This window comes from Erinaceus europaeus, chromosome 2, assembly GCF_950295315.1.
Source record: "Erinaceus europaeus chromosome 2, mEriEur2.1, whole genome shotgun sequence".
In the NCBI taxonomy this organism is placed as follows: Eukaryota; Metazoa; Chordata; class Mammalia; order Eulipotyphla; family Erinaceidae; genus Erinaceus; species Erinaceus europaeus.
In genome coordinates, this window is record NC_080163.1 from 71,911,387 (window position 1) to 71,929,729 (window position 18,343).

The 18,343-nt window shown below is 41.2% G+C and overlaps 1 protein-coding gene across 2 annotated transcripts in view; it reads left to right on the forward strand.

Moving 5' to 3' along the window:
* The first annotated feature begins 14,837 nt into the window (after window positions 1-14,837).
* Window positions 14,838-18,343, forward strand: part of FUT10 (fucosyltransferase 10) — a 113,165-nt gene continuing 109,659 nt past the window's right edge. For both annotated transcript variants that reach the window (XM_007516295.3, XM_060182866.1), the window contains exon 1: window positions 14,838-15,028. In XM_007516295.3, the coding sequence (XP_007516357.1) occupies window positions 14,948-15,028 (81 nt within the window). In that variant the 5' untranslated portion in view covers window positions 14,838-14,947. The remainder of the gene's footprint in view (window positions 15,029-18,343) is intronic.

The window sequence follows — 18,343 nt, forward strand, 5'->3', positions numbered from 1 at the left end:
GGTAGCTCAGAGTGTTCAGCGCAGGTAGCACTAAGCTCAAGGACAGGCGTAAAAGCCCTCGACTCCCCACATGCAGGGGAGTGGCTTCACAGGCAGTGAAGCAGGTCTACAGGTGTCTATCTTTCTCTCTCCCTCTCTGTCTTCACCTCCTCTCTCTATTTCTCTCTGTCCTATCCAACATAACGACATCAATAACAATAATGATAATAACTACAACAATAAAACAACAAGGGCAACAGAAGGGAATAAATAAACATTAAAAAAAGAAATGGAATATCAAGGAAAGTTCTCTGGAGGTAGGTATGTATATATTTCACACATATATACCCATATATATAGGTAGTGGTATTATTTACAACAGTGTATATATTTTATGAATTAAGTACATACTTCTTCAGATATATAATTATCACATCACACCCACAACCCAGATACCAATGACCCATCAGTCCATTAAACCCCTGTACCCTCTGCACATTCACTTTCTTTTTGATAACTTCAGTTTTGCAGTCATAATTAAGGATTTATTTTATTTTGGTTTTGTTGGTTCATGTGATTTGTTTAGATTCCACATATAAGTAAAACATAACTTTACTTTGTTTTCTCTTTTTTTGTTAGCAATTTTAATAATGGTTTATGAGATTATAAAATTACAAGGGTATAGTTCCATACTGCATCCACATCCAAAATTCTGTGGATTTTATTTTAAATGGATATTTTTTGAATATGGCATGATCTGATTATGAGTGAAAGGAATCATGCTGACTGTCACATGTAGAAATAGGAAGAGTTGTTGGGAAGGTATTAGAGTAATCAAGATGATATGGATTTAGGACACTGGATGCTGTAAGGTCGATGGAAGTCAGGATAGAAGTAAAGTCAGGATAGGAAGTAAAGATAGAGAGCCAACACTCCCATATCTGCCAGATAAGAGAAGTGAAAGAATTTTGAGGATTTTGACTTGAGTTTTTGGGTAAAAAGAGGTATCTTTATCTTTATTAAGACAGAGAAAGCCAAAGTAGTAAGGGTTGGTTGGTGGTACACCTGGTTGAGCACACACATTACCCTGTGCTCAAAACCCTGGTTCCCATCTGCAGAGGGGAAGCTTCAGCGCTAAAGCAGTGCTGCAGGTGTCTCTCTCTCTCTCCCTCCCTCCCTCTCTCTCTCTTCCTCTACTTTCCTCTGTATCTGCCCCCTCTCATTTTTCTTTGTCTTACCAAACAGAATAAATAGAAATTTAAAATACACAAAAATGGCCACTGACAGGGGAACAGTGAATATTTCACACAAGCACCCAGTCCCAGCAACAATTCTGGCAGAAAGAAAAAGAGAGAGAGAAAGAAATAAAGATAAATAGAAAAAATAGAAGGCAGGCAGGTGGGGGGAGGATAGCATAATGGGTATGCACATGGGCAGAGTACTATTGAATACATATATATGTATATATATATGTACATATATATATATACATATATATCCCAACCTGTCAGTCATTGATGTAATTTCAAACTCCTCCCAAATTTTTACTTTAAGACACACTCTATTCTCTCTCTTTTAAATACTATTATTTATTATTGGATAAGGACAGAGTGAAATTGGAAGGGGAGGGGGAGATAGAGAGAGGGAGAAGACAGAGAGACACCTACAGACCTGCTTCACCACTTGTGAAGCTTTTCCCCTACAGGTGGGGGCCAGGGGCTTGAACCTGGGTCCTTGTGCACTGTAATGTGTATGCTTAACCAGTTGTACCACCACCTCTCCCCACCCCCATATACATATAGAAGGAGGCAGAAAGAAAGTGCAAGAGACCACAGCACCAAAACTTCCTTCAATGAGCTGGAGGAGTAACTTTCTTCAACTGGGCTCAAACCTAGGTCACAGGCATAACAAAGTAGTTCACTATCCAGATATGTTATTTCATTGGCCTTGTGATCCATTTGTTTTAAAAATAGGTTTATTTATTAGTATGAGAGAGGGGAGAGAAAGGGAGAGAGAAGGAGAGAGAGGGAGGGAGAGAGAGAGCAAGTGTTATATCACTGCTTCATTGCTTGTGAAGTTTCCCAATGCAGGTTTGAACCAGAGTTGAACCTGGGTCCTTGAGCATGGTAACATGTAGCTTAATCAGATGTGTCACCATGCCACCCCATAGAGTATTATGATGATTACATGAGCTGGAGTAGGAGGAAATAGAAGTAAAAATTTCACTGTGGGGAGTCGGGCATGTGCAGCGGGTTAAGCACATGTGGCGCAAAGCACAAGGGCCAGTTTAAGGATCCCTGTTTGAGCTCCTGGCTCCCTACCTGCAGGGGAGTTGCTTCACAGGTGGTGAAGCAGGTCTGCAGGTGTCTTTCTCTCCCCCTCTCTGTTTTCTCCTCCTCTCTCCATTTCTCTCTGTCCTATCTAACAATGACGACATCAATAACAACAACAATAACTACAACAACAATGAAAAAACAAGGGCAACAAAAGGGAAAATAAATATTTTAAAAGAATTTCATTGTGTATCTCTTAGACATAGATTTTTTTGAAGCAATATTACAACATATAGATAGCCAACAATTCCTTAAAATCAATTTTTAAAAAACAAGTCCTGATTTTGGTTTAATTGACAGAACACTTTTGAGAGTAGTTTTAGGTTTACAGACAATTTGAGCAGAGAGTATAGAGTTCCTATACACTACTTAATTTTGTACAAAATTTCTTTTATCATTAATATCTTGCTGTAGTCCTTTTTACAACTTGTTACATTAGTGAACTGGAAAATGATTGATACATTATTATTAGCTAACACCCATTTCTTCCATTCTGGTTCAACCTTTGTGCTGTAGCTTCCTATGAATTTTATACAAATGAGCACTATGTGTCCACCATTTATCTGATTGTATAAAAGTGGTTCATTTAGTTTCCTCTCTGTCATCTCCTCTGTCTACTATGGCAAAAGAACTTCATTCATTTATTTAAAAAAGATTTATGTTTTGAGAGAGAGAGAGAGAAGGCACAATTCAGTTTTGGCATAGGTCCTGCTGAGGGGGAAACCTATGGCCTCAAACCTGTAAGTTTTAAAAAAAATTTTTATTTATTTAAAAACAGAGACATTTACAAAACCATAGGATAAGAGGGGTACAACTCCACACAATTCCCACCTCCAGATCTCAGTATCCCATCCCCTTCCCTGATAGCTTTCCTATTCTTTATCCCTCTGGGAGTATGGACCCAGGGTCATTGTGAGTTGCAGAAGGTGGAAGGTCTGGCTTCTGTAATTGCTTCCCCACTGAACGTGGGCATTGACAGGTGAATCCATACTCCCAGGCTGCCTCTCTCTTTCCCTAGTAGGGTGGGGTTCTGGGGAAGCAGGCCTCTAGGACACATTGGTGGGGTTCTCTGTCCAGGGAAGTCTGGTTGGCATCATGCTAGCATCTGGAACCTGGTGGCTGAAAAGAGAGTTAACATATAAAGCCAAACAAATTGTTGATCAATCATGGACCTAAAGGCTGGAATAGTGCAGATGAAGTGTTGGGGGGGGGGTCTCCATTTTGTAGATAGCTAGTATGCATATTTTAGTTATATTTCAAAGGGCCTGTAGCTATACTAGTTTTTTGTTTGTTTGTTTTTGTCTGAGCCGGAAATTTGATATGCAGGTGTATCCAAGTTATTGTCTGGGGAGATGGTGTCATGGCTGGAAAAAGGACCAGAAAGCTGGATCACGGAAAAGAGTAGCTTCCTAATATGGGGAAAGGGTATAAAATATTGTTGACTGTAAACCCCCTCCATTTGATTTGGTCTGGGGCCCATATTCAGCTTAGGAGCCTATGTGACCTCTGCATCCCTGTAAATCTGAGCTCACCTTCTGTGGTCATGAGTAGGAAGATTCTAAGCCTCCCCAATATCAACTTAGGTTCCTCAGGTGTAGCATAGAGTATTTTGTTCATCCTCCCTTTGGAGGATGGAACATTCTCTACCACTGTTGATCCAAGTTGAGGGCAAGGTCTTATGGGGGGGCCACAAAGGGGTCTATTTTGTTGTTCCTGATAGAGATGACTGGCAATATTAGGGAGAGGGATTTATTCGAGGTCTAGGCCCATCATGTCTGTTTGGGAATCTCAGGACTTCCCGAATAGGGCCCCAGCTGATGGGGTGGCCTGACTAATAATGACTAAAGAGTCATTATTAAAGTATCCCAGTCTCTTGCCTTATTCAGCTTTTGCAGTCCTTGCTTTGATAAAGTTAGCTTTGGAGTGAGTGAAAACCTCTAAGTTTTATGCTTTAGTACTGAGCTATCTCCCCTATCCTGACAAAAGAATTTTATTCGCATTATTCGCATATGAGATTTTGAAACCCAGTAGCTTGAAATTAGTTTCCTTCACCAGTAAAGATAAAACTAACAATCACCCTGCTTAGTCTACCAAACAGTTTGGTACCTGATTAAAGGCACATAAGCCTCTGCTTTGCTTATAGGATTCTGAAGAATTCTTTTAAAAAGACACTTAAAATTTTTTCTTTAAAAAAGAACATTTGCCGGGGGCCAGGTGGTGGCACAGTGGGTTAAGCACACATGGCACAAACACAAAGAGGGGCACAAGGATCCAGTTTCAAGCCCCTGGATCCCCACCTGCAGGGGGGGTCGATTCACAGGCAGTGAAGCAGGTCTGCAGATGTCTATCTTTCTCTCCCCTTCTCTGTCTTCGCCTTCTCTCTCCATTTTTCTCTGTCCTATCCAACAATGACGACATCAATAATAACCACAACAACGATAAAATAACAAGGGCAACAAAATGGAAAAAATAGCCTCCAGGAGTAGTGGATTCATAGTGCAGACACAACCCCAGCAATAACCATAGAGACCAAAAAAAAAAAAAATAAAATAAACCTTTGCCATAGGATAAAATGGGCAAAAATATAGGTAGATAGACTGCTATAATTCAAGACATATTTGTTACTTTGGGAGAACCAGTATTTTTTAAAAAAATTATTTATAAGATAGAAAGAACCAAACATCTCTCTGGTATGCATGCAGCCAGGGATTGAACTCAGGACCTCATATATGAAATCCCAGTGCTTTATCCTCTGCGTCATCCCCAGAACCACACCACTATGGTTTCTGGTGGAAGGAGTGGGGACACAGAACTCTGGTGGTGGGAAAGGTGTAGAATTGTTCCCCTGTTACCTTGTAATTTTGTTACCCAATATTAAATTACTAATAAAATAAATAATTGTGGTTAAAAAAATACTTGTGCTCCACTTTATCAGTTTGAGTAGATTGCCCAGTGACTTGCTGAAGAAATTCCAGGAAGTCCCACAGGAACTTTTCGAAGGAATTGCGCGCCACTAGGTGGGTGTTCCCTGGAACCCAGACACAACTTGCTTGTTAACCCGGCATCCGAGAAAATCTGGAGCCAGGATCGCTCAGCCTGGACGCTTCCTCCTTCCCCAACTCTCCTTTCCGAGTCTTCCCCTGAGCCTGGCTGGGGCGCCAGCAGAAAGTGAGCCACCCAAGGGACCCCTATCCTCAGTGACCCTCCTTCCCAGTGCTGAGGTGAGTGCCAATCACCAGGTCTGCAGTGGTTTGTGTGATACCTTGCTGGTATGGGGAGGGTCGGTACGCCAATAAGCCAGAAGAGACTTTCTTGGTGCCCATTGGAAACTGGGACACGGGATCGCGGAGGAAGAAAAACCCTTTTATGCCCAGAATGGAGTTGTGTGCTAGAGAAAGACGAAGTTGTGTGTCGCGGAGGGGGGAATCAAGTTTGTTTGGGGAAACCCCGGGTAGCGCTTTGCAGAGGTACTGCTTACGTGGCTGCAGTAAAAGTTCAAACGAGGCAGGCGAGACGCAGGAGCCTGGCTGGAGTCCCGGGAAGCGAGGGAGCAGTTTGCAGGCACCTCCCGGTCAGTCCAGCGCTGCTCCCACCAACTCAAAAACATCTTTCGGGCCTTTGTCTTTCTTGAACTGCTTCCTTCTCCCCCCACTTCTTCACGGAGAATCACTTGTTGCTAGATAGAAACATGTACTTGAAGTAGCAGTAATTCTTTTTCACCTTTTCAGCAGTTGAGAGCTTTATGTATTGCATATTTTATGGAGGAAAAAAAAGCAAAAAAAAAATTTTTTTTTTCTTTATCGGAGAATTACTCAACTCTGATTTATGGTGGTGTGTGGGAATTGAACCTGGGAATTTAGAGCCTCAAGCATGAAAGTCACCTTGCATAACCATTATGCTATCTACCCGTACCCCTAAACGAAGCCCTTAAGAACAGCACACACTGGTTATCTCTATGCAAGCCATTTCCTTGGTGTTTTTGTGTCCACCCCTAATACATTTTATGTAAGGTATAGAGATATCACTGGTGTGATTTTAAGATCTTTCCAAGGAATTCATTTAATGACTATTTAATATATATTACATACCAGTTATTTGACTTTTTTATTAAAACGACAGCTATACCAGAATGCGCCCTATTTACTGCCTTAGTTCCCTAAAAGAATTGGGTAGAGTGTTAATTATGTTGTGACTTGAATTCTTAATTTTACTGGTGGGATGTACTCTGGCAGAATACAGTTTTGAGCCTAGTAAGGTCATTTTCTGGATCTTATCACTCCTTCTCTCAAGATGGAACCCATGGGTAGTCCTGAGCTTACTAGTGTGTCACATTCCAACTAGAACAGAGTATTTTGTGGTCCACTGTAGATGAGGTCTGGTCTTCTGTATTGAGGAAGTAGCTGAAGTGGTTTTTAAGCCTTCAAATCTGTCCAGACAGAGAACTTTCTCCTCCTGTAGGCCAGATGCAATGTTGCAGTAATAGCTGAGGATCTTTAAAATCTGCCTTTTAATTTTTATTTATTCATTTTTTATTTTATTTTATTTTTTACCAAATAGCTGCTCAGCTCTGGTTTATGGTGGTGGCGCTGGGGATTGAATCTGGGGGCACAGAGCCTCAGCCATTAAAGTAGTTTGCATAACCATTATTTTGTCTCCCTAGTCATCTGCATCGTTTTAGAAATTGCTGTAATTTACTTACTTTTTGCTCCAGGATAGTGCGTGCTAGTGAATTTCACATACAGTTTCAACTGATACTGTTATCGTGACTCATTTTTTATTCTCCAATTAAGATAAGGTAGCAAGTCTTCCAGTTGTATTTTATAAATAGGGAATTTTGAAAAAGATTCAAATAAGTGTTAAAGTTAGGAAATAAAAATAATGTAGTTTGGTAAATAACAGTTATGCATGTATAGGTAAGTAAAAGCATTTACAACATATGTATATTCCTTTTAGATTAGGGCTATAAAGATGATTTCAGTAAGACGTGTGATACTTTATTCAGTTATCATACTCTACAGTAAACATTCGCTGTAGTGCTCCTAAACATGTTTTTTTTTTTTTTTAAAGCATGGGTTTTTAAAAATTAGAGAAGTAGGGCGTTGTTTTGTGGCTCATGTGCTACCACGCTCAAAGACCTGGGTTTGAGCCCCTGCTCCCCACCTGCAGGGAGGAAGCTCCATGACTTGATAGGCAAGTACTACAGGTGTCTCTCTGTCTCTCTCCCTATTTCCCTCCTCTTAATTTCTTTCTGTCCTGTCAAATAAGGGAAAAAAAAAAAAAGGCTACTGGGAGTGATTTGTTGTGCATTCACTGTGCCCCAGTAATAACCCTGGTGGCAATTAAATTTTTCAAACAATTGTTATTTAATATTCTGTCTACATATATATATATATTCAGAATAAAATTAGATTTTTCAAAAGTTAGAGAATGAACTTAAGAATATAATTTCTTTTTTAAATTAGTTAAAAAATTTTAAATTATTATCTTTATTTATTTATTGGATAGAGACAACCAGAAATTGAGAGGGAAGGGGGAGATAGAGAGGGTGAGAGACAAGACACCTGCAGTCCTGCTTCACCACTTGTGAAGCTTTCCGAATGCAGGTGGGGACTGGAGGCTTGAACCCAGGTCCTTGTGCATTGTAACATATGTGCTCAACCAGGTGCGCCACCACCTGGCCCCTAGAACATAATTTCTTAACTAGAGAAATATATTTTGTTTTATCTTGGCAGATCTCTTAGCTTGTGATGACTCAGATTGTCATGATTACTGTCTTTACTTGATTTATCTGTCATTTGTGGAGAGTTTCTGCTCCTGGACATTATTCATGGGATGAAAGAGTTCAATTTGGGGGTGAAACCTGAGAAGACAGTCTGACCCAGTCCCTTTTCTGTAGAAATGTGACCCATTAGTTACATTTTGTTATTGTCATTTAACCAGCCCCCCACCAAAAGAGAGGAGAATTCAAATTTATGCCCTCTGCCAGGGAGGAAAATTGTTGCAGATTAATCTTCAAGTCCTGTTTGGAGAAAGAGCAGTTACTTAGAAGACTTATATATTTATTTATTTAAAAAAGGAGACATTAACAAAATCATAGGACAAGAGGGGTACAACTCCACACAATTCCCACCTCCAGATCTCAGTATCCCATCCCCTCCCCTGATAGTTTTCCTATTCTTTATCCCTCTGGGAGTATGGACCCAAGGTCATTGTGGGATGCAGAAGGTGGAAGGTCTGGCTTCTGTAATTGCTTCCCCACTGAACATGGGCGTTCGTTGACTGGTCAGGAACCCTCTCGAACTCTCAAACTCTTCAACTGTAGAACTCTCTCTTACTCTGTAACTCTGAAACTCTGGCACTCAGGAACTCAGAAACCCTCTCTTGGGGTTCCTTGGGGCGGGGCCAAGCATAGATCAGTCCTGTTAATTTCAGGGGCCGCTTGGCCCTGCCCCAAGGAACCCCGAGAGAGGGTTTCTGAGTTCCAGAGTGAGAGAGGGTTCCTGAGTTCCTGAGTGCCAGAGTTTCCGAGTTACAGAGTAAGAGAGAGTTCTACAGTTGAAGAGTTTGAGAGTTCGAGAGGGTTCCTGAGTTAGAGGGTTCCTGAGTTAGAGAGTTCCTGAGTTGCAGAGTAAGAGGGAGTGCTTGTGCCACTGCAAAGAGAGAGCAGAGTTCTGTTTGGTAATTAGTTTGTCTTAGTTTATGAATCGTTGTTCCTGAATAAAGAAATACAGCTTCCCTGCCCCGCCGTTGTCTCCGCGTCTCTGTTACCTGCCGTGAAGCTAGCCCGGCCAGCTAGAGCCTCCGAAATTTTAACAACAAATCCTGCTTTTAGTTTCCCTTTCTGTTTTTCTTTCTTAACTTCTGCTGATGAATGGGATCATCCCATACTCATCTTTAAATCACAGGAAAAAAAAAAATCAGCTCTTGGGCAACTGCTGTAGTTCTTGGGCTCATATGGAATCTTCAAGGTCCTGTGCTCTCTAACCCTCTTACTAAATAGTTCACCTGGTAGGGTGTCTGCATTGCCATGTGCTGGGCCTGTGTTGAATCCTCTGCACACTATGTGGGAATACATCATCAGAAGTCTTTCTCCCTACCCTACCTCTGTCAGTATTTCTCTTTGTGGAAAAATTGGTTCAGAGTAGTAAAATCATGAGTGTGTGAGATGTTGGTGGTACCAAAAACAGAGAAAAGAAACCTTTTATTTTTATATCTACCACCTGCTCCCTGTGTATTTTATTTTTCTACTTTAAGTAGATCCTCTAAGTTAGATTGTATTAATATTGATTAATTTAAGTGTTTGAGTGTGTATTCAAGAATAGCATCATCAGTTCTGGAATAGAAATACGAAGGTGCCTAGGTAATGACTTCTATCCACCCATTAATCACTAGTTTTGAGTCACATGGTTGCCAATTTCCTTTTCTCCCTTATTATTCTCTCTTAAAATGTTTTATTAGGGAAATAATGATTTATAGGACAGTTGTCATATGGGTACAATTTCTCATCTTTCTGTAATAGGTGTCTACACAGCCATCCTGTCTCCAAACTTAGGTCCTTTTCCACCATTGTGCACTGAGTCCCCAGTGATCTCTCAGCCCCCTCCTCTGGATCCCCCCCTGCTTTGCTGCAACCGACCAGATCTAGTCCAGATTTCACTCTGTGTTTTGTCTTTCCCTCCTTCTTCTCCTCCTCCTCTTCCTTCTCCTCTTTCTCTTCTAATAATTTTTACTGGGGGTGGTGGGTTCTGGAACACACTGGTGAAGTCATCTGCCTAGGAAGTTATCATAGCTTTTAAACTACTCATTTATTGTTGGCCATCTGGGTTGCTTCCACGGTTGGGCTATCACAGATAGTGCTGCTATTAACATAGTTTTACATATACAGAGATCTCTTTGGATAAGTGCTCTTGCTGTCTTTGGATATATCACTAGAAGAGGAATATCTGGGGCATAAGGGAGGTCCATATCTAATTTTCTGAAGTATTTATAGACTGTCTTCCACAGGGGCTGAACTGATTTACATTCCCACCAGCAAACATTGTAGAGGTGTCCCTTCCTCCTTGCCTAACCTTACCAAAACTTGTTTCTGTTTCTGAACTCCTTGGTGTATGACATTCTCACAGATGTTGTCTTTGTTTACATTGTTGTCTTTATTTACATATTTCTGCCTATCTGTGACTTTGAATATGTTTTCTTTTATCTGTTTGATGGTTTCTGGTCTCACACCCAAGTCATTGATCCGTTTATGTTGATTCATTTGTGCATGGTGTTATGTTGAGGTCCTATTTCATTCTGCATGTTTCAACATAATTTTCCCAGCAATACTTGTTGTAATGTCTCTCCTTTTACACTTAATGCTTTGGGCCTACTTGTCAAAATTAATTGTTTGTAGGTATAGCTGGGGACTGGGAATTCAAACCCAGGTCTTCATGCTTTCTCTGTCTCTTTTTAAAAGAGGTTTCTTTAGTGATCCAGGAAGTGGCACAGTGGATAAAGCATTGGAATCTCAATCATGAGATCTTGAGTTTGATTCCTGGCATCACATGTGCCAGAGTGGTGCTCTGGTCCTCTCCTACCTCATAAAAAAAAAAAAGATTTATATCAGAGGTAAATAGATAGAGAGAAAAGGAAGATTTTCTGGGAGGTGATGCAGCGGGTAAAGCATTGGACTTCCAAGAATGAAGTCCTGAGTTCAATCCCTGGCAGCACATGTACCAAAGTAATGTCTGTTTTTTTTTCTCTCCTCCTTTCTCATAAATAAATAAATATAAAAAAAAGAAATCAACTTGTTTATTAAAAAAAAAAAAGAGAGAGAGGAAAGTAGTAGGAGGTAGAGGAAAAGAAAAAAAGGGCGAGAACCAGAACATCACTCTTGTACTTGTGATGCCAGGGATCAGATTCAGGACTTAAATGCTGGAAAGGCCAATGCTTTATCCACCATGTCCCCTTCTAGACGTCTTTGCAGTGTTAGGGCTTTGCACATGTGCTATTCATTTCTCTTGGGCCAATTTTCTTTGAGAGGGAGAGAGAGAGAGAGAGAGAGAGCGAAAGAAGAAGGAGGAGGAGGAGGAGGGAGAGGAGGAGAAAGAGGAGAGACATCATAGCACTAGAGCAGAAAAAGAGACCAGAAGAGACACCACAGCACCAGAGCTGGCCACAGTGCTGTAACACTTCCATGTTAGTACTGGGTTGAAATCCAGACCGTGCTTATGGGAAGGAATGTGCCCTGCTGGGTAAGCTACCTTCTGTCCTCTCACTGTTCTCTATTGGTCTCTCCTAAAAAGTGAGCTTAGATGAAGAAGATGAAATTTGTAGCCTAAAGTGCTTTTCAGATAAAAACAAATGCTTAGAAAAAAAATTGAAGTCCATTAAAAGTGAATGAGGCAGGCAGTGGAGATAGCATAATGATTATGCAAACAGACTCTTAGGCCTGAGCCTCCTAGGTCCCAGGTTAAGTCCTCTACACTACCACAAGCCAGAAAGCTGAGCAGTGCTCTAGTTAGAGGGAGGAGGAGAAGAGAGAGAGAGAGAGAGCAGGAAAGGGAGAGAGAGAGAATGAGGGAATTGATAATCACAAAGAAATGTTAATAAATAGCATTGGCTACACCCCATAGAGATCTTTGGTCCATACTCCCAGAGGGATAAAGAATAGGGAACCTTCCAATGGAGCGGATGGGATATGGCACTTTGATGATGATATGAATTGTACCCCTCTTGTCCCACTCTCTTATCAGTCATTATTAAATCACAAATAATATCAATAAGGAAAAATAAGTTGAAAAAATGAGAAAACACAAAACAGAACTTGGACTGGGTTGGTGTAGTGCACCAAAGTAAAAGACTCTGGGGTGGTGGAGACGGTTCAGATCCTGGAATATAATGGCAGAGGAGGACCTAGAGGGGGTTGAACTATTATGTGGAAAACTGAGACGTGTTACACATGTACAAACTACTGCACTTTACTGTTGACTGTAAACCATTAACTCCCCCAATAAAGAAAAAAATATCATTGAAAGTGTGGAGTCATCACAATATATTCATCAAGCTAGGCTGCAAATGGACAATTGTTTTCTATGTTTCCCAGTAAAGTAGCTTTAGAAACTTTTACATAGAAAATTTCAACTTCCTGTGTTTTCTCCATTGCTGTGATAAATAATCACAGAATAATATAGATAGAGAGATTGAGGTAGAGCTAGAGCTAGAGGTAGAGGTAGAGGTAGAGATAGATATAGATCTTCCATTTGGCATTGTGAAGAAATGAGTTTCCTAACAAAGGTAACCTTGAAAGTCTTGGAGAATAGTTAATATAGTGGGGAAAAAAAAGGCATGCAGGTATAAGGAATATAGAGCAGTTAATGACATTTAAATAGTAGTAGGAACAGTGGCTTTGTGAGCTGACGATAGAGGAAAAGAAGCTAGAAAAGTATGGTGGGGTGGGGTTAAGTAGTAGTGCTCCTGGTTGGGTGCACACATTACAGTATGCAAGGGCTTGTGTTCAAGACCCTGGTCCCCACCAGACAACTTCATGTATCATCTAGGAATGGTTTTTCATTTGACATTTGGAGATGCAAGATGCAAATCATCTCAGTTCCACTTTTGAAGCCCTTAACATGTACCTTGCACTGGTCTTACATGGTTGAAATTTGAAGAAGGTACCAGGTTATTAATTTCCTTGAAAGGTATCTCATCTCCCTTCTCTCTCCATTTTCATTCAAAATAAAGGAGAAAACTTTGCAATTATTTTAAGCCAAAGATGGTGTTGGTTTTGATGGACTATCACTTGTGAGAGTATGAGATAGGCATATTCAACTCCAGGTTCTGATCTGGACAGAAAATGGTCAGTTCTGGGCAGTGCCTTTCAGCCATATATACAGCACCACATTTCAGTAACCCAGCTATTGCAGCAGAAGGATTGGTTAGTGAGAATTCGTTTCGGATGTTACCAGCCATGGTTTCTGAACAAGCACATGTTGCTCCATCCTGGAAATTAGTGTTCTGGGACACTCTAGGAAGATTCTGAGATTCCTCCTGCAGGCAAGAATGAAACAGAAGGGACTTTGCCTCAAGTTCTACTGTATTGGTTCTTGTTGGCCTCTTGTGGTGTGCTCTGCAAGCCCATCTGTTCTACTAGCTGGAACCTGCTGACTTGATAACACACTGCTGGGTAATTAATACCACATTTTTAGACTGACTATGGCTATTGTAGACATGCCCCCAAGTCCTGGGTAATTGTTGTGTGCTATAAATCAAAAGATAGTTTTATTTTATTTTATTTTTTACCCTAGCTCAATTCTGGTGTTGATGCTGGGCATTGAATCTGGAACCTTTGGTGCCTCAGTCATGAAAGTCTTTTTTTGCATAATCATGCTATCTCCCCAACCCTAAATCAAAATTCACTTTTTAATGATTAGTTTTTAATCTTTAGTCATAGGGATTTAACCAAAGTGTCATTTTATAGATCTTATATTTCTGGCTCTGTGAATATAATTTAAATTAGGATTCTTTGGATGTAAAGATTATTTTTTTTTGGGGGGGGAGTGGTGAGGCAGAGGGGGTTGGGGTGGGAGGGTGGTGGAGCATTTGGTTAAGCACACATATCACTATGTGTGTGTGTTGGGGGGAGAAGGCTTCATGAGCAGTGAAGCAGGTTTGCAGGGGTCTGTTCTTTTCTCTCTATAACCCTTTCCTCTCCCATTCTCTCCTCTCTCTTCCCCTTCCCTTCCCTGTCCTCCTTTCTTCTCCTCTCAGTGTCTCCCTGTCCTGTCAAATAAAAATAGAAGAAAAAAAAAAAAGGAAAAAATGGTGCTAGGAGTGGGGCTAAAAAACAAAAAAAAAGGACCCTTCTTCACCACTCATGAATCGTTCCCCTTGCAGTTGGGGACTGGGGGCTTGAACCTGGGTCCTTGTGCACAGTAACATGTGCACTCAACCAGATGTGCCACAACTCAGCCCCTCCTCTAATGTTTTTTTTTTTTTACTGAAGTGAATGGATAACTAGTAATTTATATTCCACGTTTCTATTCCTTTGAAACTAACACAGAAGTTAAGTGACTACATGTAAATGACTACTGGGACTTAGCCTTCTGATGGCAGAAACACTTAGGTAGAAGCAGAGTATTAGACTGAGGGGCTTGATTTTTTTGTATTTCTTACTCTCCTGTACTCAATTGTATGACCTTGAGCAAGTCATTTCACCTCTGATCTTGTGTTATTTATCTATGAATGATGCATTAGGATGACAAGAGTGCAAAGATTCTTTAATCTTAAAGTTTTGTGCTTCTTCCAAATGATAGACCTATGAGACTATATTTATAAAATTTTTCTGCACTATGGATAAAAGATTATTCATTTGTTACAGAGTTTTTTTTTTTTTGATGCCTTCTGGTTTGAAGAATCTCCAGCTGCTCTGATGATAGCTTGAGAAGACTGCATGCTGTTCTTGCTTGATGCCAAACAGGATCACGCTGAACCCCAGATCTCAGTTCTTCATGGCGACCAGCTCTCAGCAGGCATGGCTGTGGAGGAAATTGGCACCCAGATGGTTTCTCTCTGTGAAGTTATCTCAGGCCATGCACTGATTGGAGAACACCTGGTAACCAGGCTGGCCCTCAGTCAGTCACCCAGGGCAGGACAACATGGTGTGGATTTGGAGGAGGAGGCTCTTGGCATCTTGTCTGTGTATCACAGCTACCATCTTTCTGCTTGTCACGCTGCAGGTACCAAGAGTTTGGGTTGTGAAGTATTGATTCCTTGGGTTTTTGCCAACACCCCTGTCCCCATTCCCTTCTTTCAGAACTGCACTGATTTTACTTTTTGCTTAGTCCACAAAATCAGGGGTTGTTGTGTAAGATAGGGAAAGTGCTTTTTCAAACAGATGAAACTGAGGTCCCCCTGTTTTTCTTTTCTATTGATTTAATAATAATAGACAAGACTGTAGGTCAAGAGGGATACAATTCCACATAATTCCCATCACCAGAGTTCCGTACTCCATCCCCTCCATTGGAAGCTTTTTTATTTCTCTGGCAGCATGGACCCAGGATCAATTTGGTGTGCATGCAGAAGGTGGAAAGTCTGGCTTCTGTAATTGCATCTCCCCTGAACATTGTTATTGGCAGGTGGATCCATACTCCCATCCTGAAACAGGTTTTTAACAAATTGGTGTATTGGGTACAAAATTAGTGAAATAGCGAATCAATATGGGCAGAGGTAGATAGCATAATGGTTATGCAAAGATACTCTCAAGCCAAAGGCTCCAGAGTCCCAGGTTCAATTCCCTGCACCACCATAAGTCAGAGCTGAGAGGTGCTCTGGGAGAAGGAAAAAGAGGCTGGGGGAGTCGGGCGGTAGCCCAGCAGGTTAAGCGCAGGTGACGCTAAGCGCAGGTGACGCTAAGCGCAAGGACCCTATAAGGATCCCAGTTCAAGCCCCCGGCTCCCCACCTGCAGGGGAGTCACTTCGCAAATGGTGAAGCAGATCTGCAGGTGTCTGTCTTTCCCCCTCTCTGTCTTCCCTTCATCTCTCCATTTCTCTCTGTCCTATTCAACAATAACAACAACAACAACAACATCAATAATAACTACAAAAATAAAACAACAAGGGCAACAAAAGGAAGTAAATAAAGAAAGAAGAAAAAAAAAATCCAAAAAGAAATCATAAAGAGAGTCGGGGATCCAGAGGTAGTGCATCAGGTTAAGCGCACGTGGCGCAAAGAGCAAGGACCGGGATCCTCCCCACCTGCAGGAGAGCCACTTCACAGGCAGTGAAGCAGGTCTGCAGGTGTCTATCTTTCTCTACCCCTCTCTGACTTCCCCTCCTGTCTCCATTTCTCTCTGTCCTATCCAACAACGACAACATCAATAAAAACAACAACAATAATAACTACAACAGCGATAAAACAACCAGGGCAACGAAGGGGCAAAAAATAGCCTCTAGGAGCACTGGATTCGTGGTGCAGACACCGAGCCCCAGCAATAACCCTGGAGGCAAAAAAAATAAAAAAGAGAGAGTCAATTTATGATTGTTCTCAACTTCATCAACTGATTTCAAATTCAAATTACTGTGGTAGTAAAAGTATAGACATAGGTTGATATGGTATTATACATGGTAATGTGTATGCTCAACTGTGTGGGTGCACTACCTCCAGCCCCTAGAAGTAAGAATTTAGGAATAATTTTTTTTTTAAATTGAGTTTGGTGTTAGAGATAGGTGGTTTCATTACCTGAAAAGTTTAGCATAAACACGAACAAAATGAGATATAATAAATTTCATTTTTCAATATGTTTAATTTATTTTTATGGGAGCAGTAAAGAAAGATACAAGGAGGGAGAGAGAGAGAGGGAGAAGAAAATAATACCCATTTTAATATAGTCCAATCTGGAAGTCTCAAAAATAGATTTATTTATTAATTAATGAGAGAAAGAAAGAGAACCAGAGCCTCATTCTGTCACATGTAGTGCTGGGATCAATCTCAGGACCTCATGCTTGCAAGTTCTGCACTCTTCTGTTTCACCACCTTCCAGGACACTTAAAAGTCTCTCTCCTCTCTCTCTCTCTCTCTCTCTCTCCATATATATATTAAATAGAAAGAGGAAGAAATTGAGACCCCTTCTGTTTCATTTGGTTTAAATCCCCCCTGCTTAACACTATTCTATTTACATAACCACTGTTAACAAGTTCCACCCTCCCTCCAGGGCATTTGTGGTTCAGTGATAGGATTCTCGCCTAATCTGCCCCCTCTTTGTCACACTCTGATTTTCACCAGTCACTTTTCTCTCCACCCTCTCTATGTCACATCCTGTTTCCACCTTACTTGGCAAGTATATATAAAGACAGCATTGTGAGTTTTACAGTACTGTACCTTGAGTAGAGTACCTAGAGTTTAGCTTAGCTCGGCTGCATCCTGCATGAATAAAGAGATACTGCCTACAGCTCAACCATGAGTCCCTGGTCGTCTGTTACCCGCCCTTGAAGCCAGCCCAGCGAAAACAACATAACCCGTCGAAAACAACAAAAAGCAAGAAGGAGATAAAGAGGGAGAGAGAGATACCTGCACCACTGCTTTACCATTCGTGAGACTTCCCTTGTTCAGGTGGGAATTGAGGGCCTGAACCCTGTGCATTGTAACATGTGCTACGCCCCCCCCCCACCCCCACCCAAAGTTCTTTTAAAAGGTAATTCGTAGGTGTGAGTAGTTCAGATCTGGGCCTCATGGAAGCAAAGAGATTCTCTGGTTTTCTTTTTTTGTAATTTTTTAAATTTTATCTTTTTTTTGCCTCCAGGGTTATTGCTGGGGCTCAGTGCCTGCACCATGAATCCACTGCTCCTGGAGGCCATTTTTTCCCCCTTTTGTTGCCCTTATTGTTTTTACTGTTGTTGTAGTCATTATTGTTGTTACTGATGTCATCATTGTTGGATAGGACAGAGAGAAATGGAGAGAGGAGGGGAAGACAGAGAGGGGGGAGAGAAAGATCGACACCTGCAGACCTGCTTCACCGCCTGTGAAGCGACTCCACTGCAGGTGGGGAGCCGGGGGCTCAAGTTGGGATCCTTATGCCGGTCCTTGTGCTTTGCGCCACATGTGGTTAACCTGTTGCACTACCGCCTGACCCCCGATTCTCTGGTTTTCTCTATTGCAGGCTATCTGTTCTTGATTAGAATTGAGTCAAATAAGGCTTATGGAAGCAATTTACCAGTTAGTTTTGGTGCTGTACTTCTACTGTCTTCTGCTATCAGATTGGAATTGTAGTTAGAGGAAACACATCTTCCCATGTCTTCCTTCACATGACCTTTCCTTTATGCTTGTCTATGTCCTGACGGTCTTTTCTGATACCTGTGACACTGGGTTAGAACCTGTTCTCTGTCCTCATCTCAACTTAATCCTCCGTTCAAGACCCTGACTCCTAGTGCAGTCAAATTCTGATGTCAGGATTTTAGCATAGGAATTTTGGGGGTAGGTGTGCTTTAATTCATAATGGATCCTATATTGTAATTAATGAATAATGTAAATATAGAACTACTATGCTTACTTATGG